Source organism: Vicugna pacos, chromosome 13 (genome assembly GCF_048564905.1).
Source record: "Vicugna pacos chromosome 13, VicPac4, whole genome shotgun sequence".
Classification (NCBI taxonomy): Eukaryota; Metazoa; Chordata; class Mammalia; order Artiodactyla; family Camelidae; genus Vicugna; species Vicugna pacos.
Genome location: NC_132999.1, coordinates 7611834 through 7631116, shown reverse-complemented (window position 1 = coordinate 7631116; position 19283 = coordinate 7611834). Strand labels below are relative to the sequence as shown.

General features: G+C 34.2%; 1 protein-coding gene across 19 annotated transcripts in view; it reads left to right on the top strand.

Annotated features, from left to right (window-relative positions):
• Window positions 1-19283, top strand: part of ADGRL2 (adhesion G protein-coupled receptor L2) — a 461330-nt gene that overhangs the window by 317231 nt on the left and 124816 nt on the right. For all 19 annotated transcript variants that reach the window (XM_072974126.1, XM_015240691.3, XM_072974136.1 and 16 more), the window contains one exon: window positions 1174-1346. In XM_072974126.1, the coding sequence (XP_072830227.1) occupies window positions 1274-1346 (73 nt within the window). In that variant the 5' untranslated portion in view covers window positions 1174-1273. The remainder of the gene's footprint in view (window positions 1-1173; window positions 1347-19283) is intronic.

The window sequence follows — 19283 nt, the reverse complement described above, 5'->3', positions numbered from 1 at the left end:
CACCAGGTTAAGGATAGCTTGGGAAAACTTTAAAGGAAGAATTTGTAATTTCTTTACCCTCAGAATCTAGATCAGGGGGCTGGATATATTTGGGAACTACCTACATCGTTATATATTGTGAGGCTGGTACTTACTCTGATTCCTCATGCTTCCCTAGAAAGAAGTAAAACATTTCAGTAGAAGCCAGCAAGGGACCTGGTTTCACATGATCCTAGGAACTTAGAAATGCTGATTAAACCACTCCTGAAGTTTTTCTGTCCTTCCAGTTGAAGAACTGGGTCCTTACGGGCTAGTCAGAATTAGACTTGGCTCTCAGTTTTATATTCTTTGCCACTCCTCCCCCAGTTTTTAAGAAACAATGATGCAGCCTTGGAGATATAATCATCATGGTCTGGGGTTATATTTGGGTCCAGTGGATGGACTAACCTACTCAAGGATATAGGTTTGACCTTATTAAGTTTTCTTCTAAGAAAAACCAATACATGAAGATTAAAAACTTTAAAATGAAGTCGTTGAGACAATCACTTTATTAAACTGTTCCCTGTATGAATAACTAGCAGTCAGACAAATGACAGTTTGATATGTGGAATTTAGAAATGTGGTGTTTGGAATACCATTATTATATAAAGTACAACCATATATTAAAGATTGTACACTCTTGAATAGAAGAACAAACTGTTTCATAATATCTCTAATCTGTTTTGCAAGGAAATGGGATAAGAGAGTAGATAATATTGCTGTTATCATTACTAGAAACAAACAAAAATAAGTATTTATGAAATTTTATTGGAGGTATTAGGTATCAAAGCTAGTACTTTGGTAAAATGACCAATGTGGCATAGAAAGACAAATGGTATTATTCTGGATTGACTTTTTAAGCTTTTGAAAGAAAAATTCATCATCAAGAATGTATATAACTATTACGTGAATTCATGTGTTCTGATTATCTGTAGTAAATTTGGGGGGCTTTGACTGTTTTCAGAATGCAGGGCTCAGATATCCAGTGTATAGGAGCAGATTCCTATTGGATATAGAATCAAAATATATGCCATTTTTTAATAGTTAGGAGAAGGAGGGAGAAAGGGAGGGAAAGAGGAGTTGTTACTATTATTTTTTCATTTTTTGTGACATTGCAGGGTCATAGAGTAAATGATGGATTTGTTTGCTTTTCAGATATGAGGATCAATGATGCAGACTGCTGGGTTCGATGAAGCTGGGCATTTATAACTAGATTCATTAAGGAATACAAAGAAAATATTTAAAAGGATCAATAATGGTGTCTTCTGGTTGCAGAATGCGAAGTCTGTGGTTTATCATTATAATCAGCTTCTTACCGAATACAGAAGGTAAGATACAGTTTAAATTTTACTTTTTAAGTTCAGAAGAACTTAAACTATGCAATCTTCTTTATATAGAAGTGGCTAGAATGAGTTTTTTTTAATTATTATTTTAGAAATAAATGTTAAAAAGATTTCCTGAATGTCATATTCTTTTTCTGGTGGTTGAATTAATTTCATTACACAATTGTGTATTCTAGAAAGTCTTTAATTTATATTTTACAAAAATTTATAAATATAAACATTGTAAGTAATCCTGAGAGAACTAAATAAAAGCTGTGTTTTAGTGTATATTTTACATTTATTGACTAAAATTATTCCAGTAAAATTGAATGTATTTTATGGCAACTCTTTCACTTCATCTTTAGTTTCACTTGCTTCTTAAGTGTGGTTATAGTTTAAAACTCCTAAGTAACATTTTTTAATATTTTCTGGAAAAAGTTGCTTTTTTGTAGTGCTTCCTTTCTAATGTTAGTCTTTTTTGAAGACAGATTTGACTTTTAAAGAAGTAAAACATTTTAGAGTTCATGAAATAATGGGAATCATCATTCGTTAATTACTACATGGATTTTCTGGTATCCATTCTTTCCTTAGTCTTACATACTGTTTCCATGGGAAGATAACACCCTTCAAGTTGCTTTTTACAAAGCAGGTTAGAAGTTAATGTGGAGCTAAGATGTGTTAATTTTATAGCTGGTTGGTAGTGGTAGTCATTGTATTCAGCATGAAAATGTATTAATCTTGCAAAATCTGTGAAAGAATCCAAAATCTCTGAGAAATGCATGTAAAATATAATGAGTCTTTTGGTTCTAATGAAATATTCCTGAAGAAAATGCTTCAGAATTTAAAAATTCATTTTATATGTACTTTTTAGTGATCCTATTTATATCTATTAATAAAATGATAGGTAGAGAAAAAGAAGCGTACTGTCAGCTAATAGATTGAAGCTTATTCTAATGTCTTTGTATGAAGCTGCAAAATGTTAATATTTTTCCAAAAGGATTTTATTATGTAAATTTTAATATGTAATGAATATTATAATTCAAATAAATAACATGTTTAGAAATATTTTAAACTAAGAACTTTTGTATTCAGAAAGTAAATAATGCTCACTTGGATTTAAGTCATACATGAAAGTTACAAATGGGTTAATATTTTTGGAAGACAACTGCTCTTTGCATCAGAATTGAAAGATACCTCAGATCTAACATTAACATGTAGTATGTCTGAATGAATAGTACTGTAATGATAAACAGTGAGCAGAAACTGATTTTAAAAATATGATTCTCTTGGATTGTTATGAAAATCCTGTATGGTCTCTTGTAATTTTGCATCTTTATATTGGGTGGGGGGAGGGAACTAACGGAATTCCTGCTGTTATGTTTGAATGTTTTTATATATTTAAAAAAGATTTCAGGTGTGGATCAGTGGCTCATTAGTCCACATAATGAAAAAATTTCCAGTCAAGATAGAAATCACATTACTGGTCCAGTAGCTTAACTCAGCGGTGGTCTAGCAAACAGACTTTTTCATGAGATAATGCAGTTTTATTTCTAGTGTCACCTGTCAGGTCAGAATTCATATCTGCTGTTAAGAGAAATTTCATTTTCGGTGCATCAGGCTGGGGGGTTGCTTTTGAAGCAGTGCCCTCCTACAGGTGGAAAGAGCCTGGGATGACCCCGCAGTGCCAGCTGTGAGAGTGTACCCGGTTACCGTGCTCTGTGAGAACATTGCGCCACGTGGTTTCGTCTTAGCAAAGTTTTTCGTGGCATGATAGTTCTTTATTGCCAGAAGGCAGATAATGCTCTGTGAACACCTACAGAGAAAACCACTCAAAGATAAGTATGAGAGTACAGGAAAGAAAATACAAATTTAATCATTCGGCCATTAAGTTTCTTCAGGGCCCTTACGTGATTGTTACCTTCTCAAATCTTACGGAGATGAGCGCTTTCTGTGTCAGCGCCTGGATCCTTGCCTAAAAACTCAGATAAAGTTTTCTAGGTGGTTTCCTTCCTTCTTCTTCATTTATTGAGTGACTAAATTGAACCGGTGGTTTGATTGGACTTCAGAAATGCACATGCCAGAGTTCCTGCTCTTGAGGAGCCTGTGGTCTTGCATAGGGGTCAAAACATCAAATACCAGCCACCTCTTCGGGCCAAGCAGGCAGCGTGACTTGAGCGCAGCAGGCCAGTGGAGGTCTGCAGGAAGCAGGAAAGTGCTTGCTACAGGACCCGTGGTCACCATTCCAGTGTTTTGCCTGATTTTGCTAGTCTTCTGACTTTTCCATAGAAACCAGACATTAGATTTTTAAGCAGTTTAATTTTTTATTTTAAAACAAACCTATGTATTCATTGTATTCAGCCATGGAACATACCTTCCTTTTTAGAGCTTTCTTTTCTCTTGTTTACAGACTTGTTTTACCTTAGTATATGATCTTAAAGGCTTAATATAATGTTGGATTTGTTTTACATTTGTAAATATGAGAGGTAAATTTCCATACATGCAAGAAGGAATTATGTATTTTCTCCATGATCAGATGAACATTATAAACATGTTATGTTTTGTGTACATATTAAAAAGCAAATCAAGCCTTTTTTTTTAGTTTTACATGGTAAAAGCTAATTATATAAAGCTTTAATTCTTAGAATTAGCCTATCTTCTATCATTGTCTATTTCTATCAGTTAGGGTTTAAGAATCAAGTCTTACCCATTAAAATTTACTTGTTTTTGCAAAATAGGAACAATGTTTTATTTATTCCTAAAGTCTCTACTGTATATTTTGAAAATGGTGTTTAGAATTTTCAAATAAAAAATGATTAGAAAAGACCAATCTTTCAAAATATCTTGTAAGATTTTTTTTTTTAGCATTTATTTTATTCCTAGAGAACTAATAACCTCAAGCCCTTTAAAAATCAGTTTTTTTTTAGAAACTGGTATACTTTGATTCTTTTGGCCAATTTTTATAAATCTAGTAACCCACTGTGGAATCCTGTATCAGTAAGTAGGAAGGTAAATTGAATTTTTGTGTCCTAGAGAATTAACTTATGCTGTATAATAGAGCCCTGCAAGCGTAAGTCAGATATATGAAGGCTTGTTCAAGTGACAAGTTACAAATAACAGCGGTTCTGCAGCAAAGTAAGTGTTATGGATTTCAGGTTGAATTCTTCATGCAGTACGTAATTAGATTTTATTAGCCAAAATTTTAGTTAATTAAACAAAAATCACATAGTTGCTCATCCTTATTTCAAATAAAACATTATGTCATGTGTAAGTGCCGGATAAGCTAGATACAGCGTTACATGTTTATTTTATATACTTCAAGAAAATTTAAGAACATGGCTGTAGAAATAGTATCTTACCAGTTTTTAATGTACTTTTAAGTTCTCTATCACATTTTACAATGACTTTGTGTTAATGATGTCAGTAAAAAATGATGTTTAGCTTGTAGAGTTTTTGCTAATTGGGTGGCAGGGAAAAATGAATTATGAATTAATGAATGTATGAATTTTTAAAAACCCTGCTTTTGTCATATAAATAATTTTTTCAGAGTGGTCCATGATTTAGTGGAAGGAGTAGTAACTTTGTTCTCCAAGGTTAAACTTAAGAAGGATTAAAATAATTCAGACCTATATTTATGTTTTTAATCATTTACTCTTATATTTACACATACATGTAATAAAACATACAACATTTACTATTTACACACACATACACACACACACAAAGTATATCACTTTCACAAGGGCAGGGATTTTGTTGTTGTTGTCTTTTGTTGTTGTTGTTGACTGACATGCAAGCACCTAGAACAATGCCTGGCTTGTATAGTAAGCATTCATTCTATGTCCATTACATGAACAGCATAAATCTTTGAGGAGGGTCGTAATCTTAATAGTCAGAGAGGGGACAATAAACGGGTGTAATAACAGGGTAAGTGCCATGGTGGTGGTATGCCAGAGGCACTGGCTGAAAGGGCAGTTGAGTGAGTAGGTGTATGTCATGAGAAGCTTCTAGCCTGAAGTGATGATGATGCTTGAGCTGAATCTCAACATGAGCCGAACAAGCTAGGTAAAGGAATGGTGAGCATGGTGGTGGAGGGAAAAATCAGTGGAGAAAAAAAGCATGGATGTGGAGTAAAGTATTGCAGTGGTTCTCAAGCTCGAGTAGCAGCAGAATCATCTAGAAGGTCTGGGATGGGACCCAAGCATTTGCATTTCTGGTGCATTTCTGGGGTGATGCTGATGCCGATACAGAACCACTGTAATACCATGTGTAGGGGCGGTTGAGGGGGAGGTACGGGGGTACATGGGTGTGCATATGAGGTAACTTTTTAGAATTTTTTTTTGGAAACAAATGAATTAGTTCATTGTGATTCAGAAGTGGTAACCAGTTGTTTACTGGGAATTACTGTCTACACTTTTTCATATGGTTCTTTATCCCTCTGATCAGACTCCTCGGGCATAATTTTAGGCTTCAAAAATGGATTTTTTTACTCTTTTTTGACATTGTATTGAGAAAGGAAAAAAACTGGAAAATTAACTTCAGATTGGAAAAAACAGAAAGTATTTTTTGTTAAGGGTAAATGTTATATTTTCAGAGCTCCTAAACCCTTGCTTCAAAGTTTGTCTCTCTCTCTCTGTCTTTTTTTTTTTTTTGAATGGAAGTACTGGGGATTGAACCCAGGACCTCCTGCATGCTAAGCGCACATTCTGCCTCTGAGCTCTACCCCCTCCCTCTTTGTCTCTTCTCATTGTTATAACCTTATTCTTTTTCTTGTTCGGATGGGCTACATGACCATTGCCATGATAATCCTGAATTGACTTACTGTAGGGACTTTAGATTTCCCAGTGTGGCAGAACTGACTACTTTTGTTCCTTTCAGTGTATTTGATTAGTTTAAAGTTAGGAGGTAAATTTTCAGCAAGGTATATGGGGATTTGGCTGTATGACTCCTATTAAACTTAATGGGAGTCAGAACTCCCATTAAATTAATAGGAATTGTACAGCATATCTGTTCGCTGCATATCAAATGTAACCTTATTTTTTAAATTTGCAAATTATGTAAATTAACATTGGTTTAAAAGAATGCATTTTTTTAATGATTTTATTTTTAGTGCAGATCAGTGTGGTTTTACTCCTTAATACAATGCCTAGCTATATTGCTCTTAGGACACTTTATTCTTTATTGTGTGAGTGCAATGTAATCTGATTGCATCAGCTTTCTTCATAGTTAGTGATGTAATTCAGTTTTAAAAATATAAATATTAATGCCACTTACAAATTATACACATTGCTTCTGATCTTGTAAAAACCAAATGCCTTATAGTACTACTACCAGGATTTAAGAACAAGGTATATTCAGAATATTACTCAAAAGTTGAAAAAAAACTGAATAAAACAAACTTATAGGATCCACTGGCATCATTGAAAAAGTTGATTTGAAATAGCTTTGGTCATCTGATATACAAATACTCAGTGTCACAATATGCCATATTTCAAATATGAAGTTCTAGTGTGTTGATTGTTCATTTTTTTCCTTCTTCCCACTTTTCCTCCCCACTTCCCATCCTTCTTCATCCTCTCTTGCTTCTTTTCCAGTGCTAAAAAAGATTGATTTATTCATAAAAAGGCTGATTCATTAATAGGTCTATTGCTGGTGGAAAAGTATTACGCACAACAGTCCCCCAACAGACCTTAACACTGAATTGCTTGGCTGTTTAATTTTTACAAACCTCCATTTTCTGACAGAAAAGACTGTGTCAAATATTTATTTAATAAATCTGCTAAAAGTAACGAGGCCTAAACCTGTCTGTGTAAGAGTAAATTTTTGAAATATTGATTTTGTATTCCTATAAAGCATTTATCAAAGTTATTGTTACATTTTGAAATAATCAATAGTGTATTAAAGGTGTGCTTTAATTAAAAGCACAGGAAGCATGTAAAGCATCTTAATTTTGCTGAATGATAATTGTGTTCATCACTCATTACTGAGTAATTCAGTTTTGATGAATCTCTTGCCTCATTTTTTGAGTTAATGCACTTTCTCACTTTTTTACATACTAGGTTGAGGTATTAGAGAATAGGATAATACAAATGATTGAGCACATCTGAGTATTAATGTAGAACTGGTATTTCTCGAAGAAATATTTATCTGCCTCGTTGCTTAAGGGAGTGTCTTCCTGAAACATATGCTTGGTACCCTATGGTACTCTTTATTTTCTTTTCACCTCCTGCGTGACAGAGAATGACATATGACAGCCGTGCAGGCTACATGTATTAGACATCAATGTGGATTAGTGAATATCTCATGACATCTTTCAACCCGATTCTTGAACTCCTTTTGTCAACTTGACAGACGTGATTCCAGGAGAATACCTAGCCTTGGCCCTGGGATCTTTTGGCTAAAATGTAAGGCTGAGAAGGGAATTCCGTATCAGAGCTTCAGGAAGCAAAAACAACATTTATAATCCCTCCCTATCAGCATGGGACTCTACTGAGTTTGACTTTTATGTCTGCCATTATTCTTGCTTTGAGGGCTTATTTTTCTTAAAAGCTTTCTTTCCCCCTCCTGATTTTGAATGCAGTACATTCTCATGAGAAGAGATGAAAAATAAGAAAATTAAGATAAGCATTTAAAATTGTAGAATAGATAAACAAGATTACACTGTATAGCACAGGGAAATATACACAAAATGTTATGATAACTCACAGAGAAAAAAATGTGACAATGAGTGTGTATATGTCCATGAATGACAGAAAAATTGTGCTGAACGCTGGAATTTGACACAACATTGTAAAATGATTATAAATCAATAAAAAATGTTAAAAAAAAGATAAGCATTTAAAATTGTTCGTAATTCTAGGACCTTGATATAACCACTATACATTTTCTTTTTTTTTTCCAGTTATACGTACTTGATATTATGGATAAAACAAAATTATGATGTATAAAAAAACTTAGGTTCTTCATTTCCACATACTTTTATACTGTGATTTTCTACTTTATTTTATCATAACTTGTATTACCATGTCATTATATATTTGGATAATAGATTTTAACAGCTGCAGTGTAATTTATCCATGTGTATGTCAAAAATGATTTTATATTCCCTCTCTACTGTTGGCCATTTGAACCTAATTTTTTTCAACTATAAGTAAAATATGGCATGTTCGGTTATTTCCTGGAACTAAATTTCTGAAATTCTGATTATTATATCAGGCATACATACATCTTCCAAACTTTTTTCTGACCTCATGTTCACTTTGATTACCAGCGTGTGAAAGTATCAATCTGTATACGTTACCAGCGTTGATTTTAAATCTTTAGAAGAATTGATACTTTGACATGTGAATTATGATTAAATTTATAATTTGTGGCTAACTGTGAGAACAAAAACATTTTTGTGGATTTACTTATTAGCCAGTTGTAATTTTGATGTGAATTTTTTTGTTCACCACCTTTGCCAATTTTTGTTTACATTGTTACAGCTTTTCTTATTTTTTAAATTCTTTTTAAAACTCCATTTGTCATTTTTATTATGAAAAACTTTTTAATTCATATTGCTAAATTTTTTAATGAAAGTTTCGAACAGAAGAGAATTTTGTAAAGTAATATGAACTACAGATTTAACAGTTATCAATATATTACTTCATTTGCATTGTTTATCCCTTTTTCCTCTTTCTTTACTTTTTGATGTTTACTGTTTTCTTTTGTGAAATCTTCCATTATTTTTATGCTTAAAAATCTGTATCTTGAGATTAGTTAAATATTTATTCACTTGCATTTTTCTGTAGTTCTTAAGTATTTTTACTAAAATTTTTAATCCATCAGGAATAAGTTTATTATAAGATGAGAGCTAAGGTCTCAGTCAGTTAATTTTAAAGGAGGTAAACTAATATTAAATGATTTGAAATGAATCAGATTTTAACTAACGAAGTAGGTGAAGTTGGGACATTATCCAAATTAAAAATGGATAATGGAATATAGTTTTAAGAAAAAAGAAAGGGAAATGAGGATAATTTATATCTGCACAGAATGAACTATGGATGAAAATGTTACTGTTCTTCTGTTTCCAGCAGTGCTACTGAAATGATTTCTCTTTGTATCTATCTAATATGTGTGTGTGTGTGTCTCTGTTAATCGTTCGTTCTCCTCCCTCCCTGATTCTTCTTTTTCTCTTTGTAATGTTAAAATCTAAACCAGGTGGTACATATGCCCGATATTAAATTCAAGTTTTGACTAGAGTCAATGTAATATGTTAATAAGAGTCAGGGACTTCATAACTTAATCAAACGTAGTAAAAAGTATGAATGGGAGCTTTGCTGGTGGTAGCAGGGAGAGAGCTCCCTGTTGGGTGTTAAGAGACCTGCTTTAATATGGCAGAAAGCAGTGGTGAAGTAATGGTTGATTTAAAAGTTGGTAAGTAAAGTGAAGGAGATAGGTGATGTAGGTTAAATGTATTCTATTGTTTAAGGAAAGTATTTTTAATATAGTTTTCTTTTTCGGTTGTTTGTAATAGATATGCTAAATACCTGAATTTGTTTCCAGACAGAAAGAAAGCAAATGTAATGCAGTGCGAGGAGAGGAAGGCACATCTAGGAAAGGAGAGTGTGCATTTTGATACAGGGAGAGGAAGATTCAGGGAGAGATGTGTACAGGAGAAGAAATTTAAGGGAGGTCATGCTCGATGTTTTTAATCTTCTTTATCTAGAACAGTGCGTCTCAAAATTTAATCTACATGTAATTCACTTGGGGAGCCTGTTAAAATGTAGATTCTGGATCAGTAATCGAGATGGTCCTTGAGAGTCTGCATTTCTAATAAGCTCCCAGGTGATGTGAGGCCGTTGGTCTGTGACAGGACATCTGTGTCAGGGAGTTTTGTTCAGTCTAGAAAATCAGATTTTGCACAACGGTGATTTCTACCTTTGCAAATTGTGGTTTGTTTCTAACCTTACAACACAGTTGAAATACAGAAATAATGCCTATTTCAGTTTTACAATTCATTTTATTTTAAAAGGAGAACTAAGCTACCTTGGAACTTTACTAAACATTTTTATATTTTGTTTATACTTTGAATCCAATTTTATATGCTTTCTGTTGACCCCTATTCTGATTATTTGTTTTGAAAAATCCCTGAGTAACAGTGCAGCCTGACCTTTTCTCCCTAATATTTCCTTCTATTCTCCATTGATCTGTCCTACTTTCATTCTGTGTTACATGGAAACATCATTTTAAATAGCATTTTACTACAAATGTTATTACTTAAAGTAACATTATAAAATCATATAATACTGAGTGTGTATTATTAACCCATTTCGGAAAAGTTTATATGTTACTAATATTTCAAAATGAGTATATTTTTAAAACTAAGAATTGTTATTTTCACTTTAGTATTAAAACCTTTTCACTTTGGTGAGAAACTCTTTGGAATACTTGAATGTAAACTGTTTATCAAAAACAGCTCTGCATAAGGTAATCTAGTGAAGTATTATAGATAATCAGAGATTTTCTTTCTTTATAATTAGTAATGGACATTAACTTTTTTTTTTCCTGTCAGAGATAAGTTACTGATCTGATTTATTTTAGTCTTATGATAATATAAATCACAAATTAAATTTATTTCTATATGAAGTTCATTAGATTTGTTAGCTTTTAAAGCCAAATAAAAAGTGAGTAAGTAAATAGCAATTTTTAAACAAAGAGAATTCTATATAGGTATCTTAGACCTCAAAATACTTTTGCAAATTTTGGGGGGGTTAGGATTGAAGAATTTTGCTTTAGATTTTGATTTAGAATCAAACTTGGAGATTAGCAGTGTAGAAGTTTCCAGATGAACAATCTTAGGCCTGCCAAGATTCTACTTTGCTAAGTTCTATTTACTACCAATCCATTTTTCTTTCTGTAGAACTTAGTATTTAGCCTCAGACCATTGGTGTATTTCCCTACCTCATGAGGTTGTTACTAAGAATATTTAAGATCTACTTTAAAATATATTGCTTAACATTGTTTAACTTAATGGTGTTGATTGAAGAAAATCGCTTATTTCAAAATTTTTAAATCATTACTATTTCAGATTTAAAAACTATGTTAAGACTGACTTTATTTTGAGATACAGAAAACATATGTATCACAGAAGGACCAATCTTGCTAAATCTCTGCAACTTTCAAATAATCTTCAGAAGTTACACAGCTACAGACACACATTTAAACAATTGCTGTTAACTACCAGGAACACTGGAAAGCTGAAATGTCACAACAGTTACAACTTTACTATATTTAGTTTATCAGTTCTTACTGAATAGCAGTCATCATTAAAGCAGTTAAAGGCATTGCCTCTGCAGCCCCTCCTTTCGGTATGGGTTTTAGACATTAGCTTTTCTCTTTTGTTTGCTTACAACAGGAAGCTCGTTTAATCGTTTGCTTTGTTCTAGAGTTTAGGCAGGTAGAGGCTATCCCTGTTAGCCGTAAAGCTCTTACTTTTGCTGCATTAATGGCACTCGCTGTAGAGTCTGTGGTCCTGCTTTATTTACCAGAAAGCTTACCTTTGAGAGCTGTCACTCCATTCTTTCAACTGTGTTGTTAATTGACTGATAGCAGAGATTGAGTAGAAAACCTTTAGTGACAAAAGACTGGCTATAGGTGTGACTCCAATTTAAGGCTGGTGAATCTTTGCTTCTGATCCCATTTCTATTTATACTGAAACACTAAATACAGATTACAAGAACAAAGTGCATTTAAAAGCATTCAGAAATGTTAAGCAACAGTAAAACTCTGTAACCATTTAAATGACAGCAGCTGACTATTTGAATTAACTTTGTGTTTGGCTTAATTTGGGGCCCTAATTATTCCTAACGTACGTGAGTAGATTTCAGTTATAGTATCCTGCAGGGATTTGTAGCTAAGGCAACTGCAAGAATCATTTTACATAAAGTACTTTTGTTCAACTGATTAGGCAAGGTAAAACGTAATGATGTCAAATTGAAACCTTTCTGACAAGGTCCAAACAAATGTTTCTAGTAATTTTGTTTTAGAAAATAATTCAACTAGGTTTAATTTTAAATAATATTTTGGTCTTTTGAGAAGATTGACTTTATTGTAATACTGATATCAATATCAATGTACCTTTAAGATTGCACATTTTAGTGAAGTAATGAAGCATTAAAGATAAGGACAAATTTGTCACAGTGGAAACCTTCCTAAGTAATGTTTGTTTACTTTATAATCCTTGGTATACAGTTTGACAACTTCAAATACATAGGCTTAGAAGAGAAATAAAAACAAACAAATTGAAAGACTAATACCTCTTCTGTAATTTGGAATGCATTTCAGTTGAACACAAGACAAAGACTCATTTATAGGTTTGAAATGCTATGTACCAAGAAGTGCAAAGGATACACTATATGGTTGACATTGTGCTCCAGTCAGTAGATAACTCATACTTAACTCCTCTTCCTAAATGCTCTCCCCACCACAAGAGCCCACAGTAATCTTGAACCATCTTTACCAGACTGAAACCACTTCGTGACTGTTAGTGGTAGAAGCTACTTTGGTTCCTTACTAATATATGTAATAGAGCAAAGTATAAGAAAACATTTGGTGGCGTCCATAAGACCATGTCGAGGCTTAACCAAAACATTTCATTAGGATCTCATAACTGCTTAATGTTAGTCTAAGTCTGAACAGTTAGGAGCCAGCAGCTCTGTTCTTATTCTGACCACCTCAGTACCCCGTTGTCGTCCTACAGCCTCTCTTCATCCTCTCTCTCCTCCCCCTTCTTTACCCCTTCTTTCAGTTTTTGAGCACCTAGTATATGTTAGTCATTGTCATTGCACTTATATGTGCATTATTCAGTTGTCAATTCTATGACCAGTTTTTCATGGAGTAAAACAAAATCCAAAAAATGTAGCAGAAAATTCAAGGACCTCAGCTTTGAACTCAGAGTAGAGTTTTCCTTTCAAAGCTTCAGCCAAGCTATATTACTGATTGTTCTTTGCAACAATGTCAAGAAATCCATCCTTTCTCCTATTCAGTTCCTATTTGTTCTTTAGGATAGTTTTTAAAGTTAGTACCCTTAGGAGCCTTTTTCTCATTTAAACAAGAATTTTCTGAATTTATATAGCAGCACAGTTCAGTAGAGTAAGTCAGTACTTTACAAGTCTTCGCTGAGCCCCTGGACTATGACTAATGTGACTGAAAGGGTACATTTTCATTTTATTTTATGTTAAATTAATTACAAAGTGGCTCGTGGCTGTCATATTGCACAGGATAGTTACAGGTTCTTTTCTTTGTTCACATAAGGCTTAGTTCTTTTTAATCTTGGTCACTTCTTATACCTCCTTTATATGTTTTAGTCACTTCTTTGAGGTCAGAGACAGCGTTTTACTTATTTTTGTGTTTCTCATAGTGCTTGGGCGCTCAGAAAAAAATTTCAGTTAGTTGAGAAGTGGTCAGGGAGTGTTTAGTACCAAAGCAACATATTAAATACATACTTCGTGCGTGGTGCACGAGTTTCACTCATGATCACCCCAGAGCAACGTTGTAAGTTTGTGAGTATCGAAAACCAATAAATATATCTGTACTCATATTATGTGGCTTGCAGGAAGGGAGTCTTTGGGATTAACTGCTGAGTATACTTTAAGTATACTTTAAAAGACTTAATGGTAGAAAACCCTAATTGCTGACTGCAGCCTCAGTTCTTACATGATTTTGATAGTTCTTTAAATTATCTGGATGGTAATAACCTGCCTGTAAGTCAGCTCATGTTGCCTTCTATTCCCCAAATGGAGCTTCCTTCTTGAAATTCAGTGATGAGCCCAGCTGACACTGCCATTTGCTTTCTATAGTTTGAAAAAATGCCTTAGAAGATAAGTAATTATGAAGGCATCAGTTTAAAAGTGATGAGTAATGAATATCTCATCATTTATGAAATTCATGTGGTCTTGGCTTGTGAATTTCTTCTTTTAGTAACTAGAAAATTCTTTTCTAATTTGACCTTGGATACAAGAAGGAGGAAATTTTACCCTTCTAAAGGATAATGGTGTTTCATTGTAATGATATTTTGCATTCTTATACATCATAATTGAAAATACATTACTTTTTTGGTTAATGTATTACTAATGACTTATTAATATTAAAATATTATAGCTTATAATAAAACTGATGGCTTTGGAGTAATCTTCATAAAAATACCCTTTAATTATATATGTGTGTGTGTGTATATACATGTATATGTATGTATAATATGTATGTATATGTTTATATATGTATATGTGTGTGTGAATATGTATACTGGCAGTCAGGATGTTTTATTCTCTATTTAAATAGCATTTGCAAACGGATATCTGGTTTAACATGCTGTGTCTGTCTGTCACTCTAAAAAAACTGACAAATTCTATCTTTAGTAGAAACAGGTAATGCACAGTGCAGCCATAGGAAGTATTTTCTATATTCGTTAATTTTGGAAAAGGAAGTGTTTGACTTACAATGATAGGTTAAAAAATACCGTATTCTGTACTTCTAAATATTCTAGCCTTAAATACTTTGTAATTAAAAGGTTTGCTTAGAAAACTTAAGGAGGTTTTGTTGGCGCGCTCAGCACTGATTTGCGGTCTCAGAAGTGCTAGTATCTGAGCCTCACACCTAGTAGTTCAGCGTCCCCTCTTGTTTAGTAACAAGGATGGTGTCTCTCGAATGGATGCATTATTTTAGCAAATGAATGATTTACATAAGTTATCTTAGCAAGTCGCTCCAATCTTTAAATGAAAGTTCAGCATCACTGAAAATAATTGAAAAGATTGTGTTGCCGTTTCGTGGGGCAGATACAAGAGGAGAATTCCAGAAATGGTGGAGCCATGCCATGGCCTCATTATTAGAACAAGTAAATAATCACCCAAGTGACTACCTGGAGGGAGAGGGGTAGTTGATTATGGGGAAAGATATTTGTGAATACAATCTGGTATATATATGTGGAAAAAAAAATAACAAGCTGCAGTACTTTATAAGTCTAGTTCATATGTTTCTTACTTAAATATGAAGGGAGTAAGAATGTAACGTTTGGCTTCGTTGCCTGTTTATAGTAGTTCTTCAAAATATAATCATATGAAAGTATCTGGAAAATAAATCTGCATGAATTTAGGTTCAATTTCTCTTTCTTTTTTGTTCAGCATTTGCAAGTGAATATCCGATCTACTGTGCTGTCTCTGTGTGTCTGTCCCTCTCACTTTCTCTTGCTTTCTGTCAATTTAGAAAAAAAAAATAGTAAACTCTATATTTAGTAGAAATATATGCTTTCATGCTTTTGGCAGCTAAAACGTATTACACTATATAAATTAAGATACACTGATACAGTGAAGTGTTTTTTTTACAATTTCATTAAATTATTTTTCTTAACTGTGCATAAGAAAATTTTATTGGTATTTATTCTGCATGTGGATCTGATACTTTAAATTTACCCTATTAAATTGAATTTTTTTTGTTGATACAATTGAAAAAAGTACCCAACTGTCAGTCCATTCCACGAGTGAAGAAGACTCGTAACTGGTCCAGAGGAGAGAGGGTCTTAGTTGGTGCATAAAAAATTCATGTCAGCATCTTGACACTGCATTCTTTTGGGGTATCTGTTATCACTGAATAGGAAAGTGTTTCAAATTGACAGGCAGACAGAATGTTGTGCTGAATGTGTAAATTGGAATTATCACATCTAGCAGTTCCCTTCACCAGGTGCCGGCTTGGAGCTCGGTTCTGCACTAATGTCGAGAGAGTGCCAGGAATAGTTTTATTTGCTAATTATCCCTCATCTCTTCCAACGTCTAGTTTTTCTAGTAAACAGCTTGCCCAGGTGTTTTTAGGAATGCCTCGCAGGACAGTGTAGGACTGCAGGTGCTTATGTGGTGAGGAGATGCCATACAGAAGACGGAAAATATCTGTACGCATCTCTGTGAAAAGGATTATTGGTTTTAAGGGTTTTACTCCCTAAAGTACTGAAAACAATACTTGTCAGAATTTTGTTGACTCTGAGAGGCTGGTGAGGGCAAACAAAATTGGGGGTGGTGTTTAAAGCTAGAACGTTTAAAGAGGTTTTATGTTTGAGTCTCTTAAAAAAACTTTATGATATGCAACCTATGTGGATAAGCAGTGAAGTTTCCCAAGATTGTAAGAAATGAATGCAAATTAAGAGGTAAAGGAACCTTTAAGATTTAAAAAGGAATTTTTTTATTAATCTTTTTTTTGAGGGAAGCTAATTAGATTTGTTCATCTATTTAATGGAGATACCGGGGCTTGAACCCAGGACCTCATGCATGCTGGGTACACACTCTACCACTGAGCTGTACCCTTCCCCTTAGAGGTTTTTTGGTGTGTTTTTCTTCAGGCTTTTTGACCTTATTGGAGGAGTTACTACTGCATGATATAATTGTTGTTTTTTAATTTTCTTTCATTTTTAAAATGATATTCTTGTGTAATATAGTACTGTAATGTCTGAAAGCAAAATTTAGAATTTTAATGCTTTACAAATTTATACCACAGGCTATTTCTGGGTATGGCTCAAATTAATTTGTGCTTGAAACATTTATAATAGTATTACTTTTCTTGATATTTAATAACTTGAATCACAAAATTATTTCTTAATTAGTTCTTTTAATTGTGTTTTTTGATTGTCATAAATACTTTTTATCACAATCTATTTTTCCTATCCTTTGGGCATTGAATCTTCTTAATACATTTTCCATTGTAGATTGCTTTTCCATTTTCTTTTTTCTGATTATTTTTCCATTATGATAAGATACTGAAGTACTAAGTGCTCAAAATATGAGGATTTTACGAAGTTTCTTCCAGTTTTCCTAGGACTGTGATGTGAAAGTTGTCATGGCTTTTCGACAGCCAATCACATTTCAGTGATATTTGCTGAACACGTCACAGGATTTATCCTGTCATTTTTGATTTAGGATTAGACATCATTATCTTTTGTATTGACTTGGTCTCTGTTTCCTTTTACTGACATATCCTGTTGTGAAATAACATTTGTAAGAGTTTCCCATGGGAGTGAGAGAGGGCATATATTCAAAGGCAGCAGGTTTTGGCATAAAGTTCATTTGTTCAAATTCTGACTCTTACCAGTTACGTGAACTTTTTTGGATTCTTTCACTTGAGTCTGTTTTCTTATTTATTATAAGATTGGGAAATGCTTACTTCTTATAACTGATGATGCTCAGAAAAGATGTTTAAAAAATCATTTATTCATCGTTAATTATTGAACCTCCACCATGTGCCAGGACTATGCTATGTGCTAGGCATGGTTCTTGCCTTTAATGAACCTTACAAAAACTGTGGTACCCTATGACACTTACAAGGGAACTAGGGAGAGCGGAAGGATTTCTGTCAGAGATACCTTGAGTGTGGAATTGGCCAGCTGAAATGAGGCATTCCAAGAGAGGGACTGGAGTGTGCAAAAACATTGCCACTGAAAAATATGACTTGCAGGCTGTTCAGTGTGTTTGCAAGGGGAGAGGTGACGAGAGAGGATAACACTGGATGAAGAGTATGGGCTAGATCCTGTGGAAGAGTTAGGATTTTATCAAGTGGGTGACAGATAATGAATAATTTCAAAGGTGATTTTAGATTTTTGCTTTAGATGTATTTATTTAGGTTGGATGGGGTTGACTCCTGAAAGCAGAGAGCTTTGAGCACGTTCCTATGGGGCCAGGCAATTAGCATAAAAAAGTGAAGCAGGCCGACTATAAAGAAATGAAACAGAACTGGGAAATGAGTGCTTGTCTAAAGTAGACAGATGCTACTCAGCTTTCGGTGATTAATTTGTCATTATTTTGATACTTTGTCAAAATGAGTATGTTGTCAGTTGATCTCCCCTCCCTCCCCCAAGACAACTCAAATTGGTTTTGAACGTTATGTCTCCGTGCTTTGAAATGTTGGCAACTAGTTCAGAACACCAGTTCAAACACTGAAGGGGCGAATGAAGTGTACCTGGGAGCTGGATTCATCCTCTATCTGCCCTTTTGCGCCCTTTTTCTTACGTAAGGCTGTCATGGTAGGCTAAGGGAGAAAGAAGGGGCGACCAGCAAAAACTGCAGTGAGATCACATGAAAAGGAGTGAACTGATGAGATTTCAGAAGTAGAGCTGATGAGGTTTGGTGACTCACCGATGAGGGAAAGTGATGTATTCAAGTCTGTTGGTGAGAAGGAATGGAGAGTAACGAATGTTTGGGAGTAGAATAAACTGGACTCTCCTGAGGATTCAGGGAGAGTCACACTGACTGGCTGGCTTGCCCTTGTGGGATTCGGAAGATGAAAGACAGCTTGTCATAGCTAGCACAGAACCAAGATTTGGAGCAGCAGGAGTTTCTGAAATTCTGTTTATTTCAAGTGGCTTCCCTTTGTATCTCCCTGCTCTTCTCCCAAATACCAGCTGGCTTTCCTTTCCCAGTACTCTGTCTTTCCTTGTCTTTTTTCTCTTTGCCTTACTCATAGTTTCTCTTCCCTCGCAGTTTTATCTTAAGGTGACTTCTAGTGTACTCCATCCAGCCTTGATCCATCCCAACAACTTCAGCTTTTTCTCTAATTCTGGAATTGCCCTCATGTTTCCCCGTTTAGATTCTTTTTTTGAGGGGGAGTGGGTGGTAATTAGGTTTATTTATTTTTAACGAGGATACTGCAGATTGAACCCAAGACCTTATGCATGCTAAGCACCCACTCTGCCTCTGAGCTGTACCCTGCAGATGCTTGAGAAAGAGAGAAACTCTTAGGCCTTGCTCTTTCTGTGTGAAGCCATATCGTGCATTGCTCTTGGGATCGTAGACCGACTGCCTTTGGGTTGAAGAACTGTGTCTTGATCAGTTGTGTCGGGTTGCTGTAGGATCTTACAGTTTGCCAGGCACCCTCACCAGTGCCTGTGAGCGGACTATTCTCAGTTAGAATGAACTCAGTGCTGGCAGAATT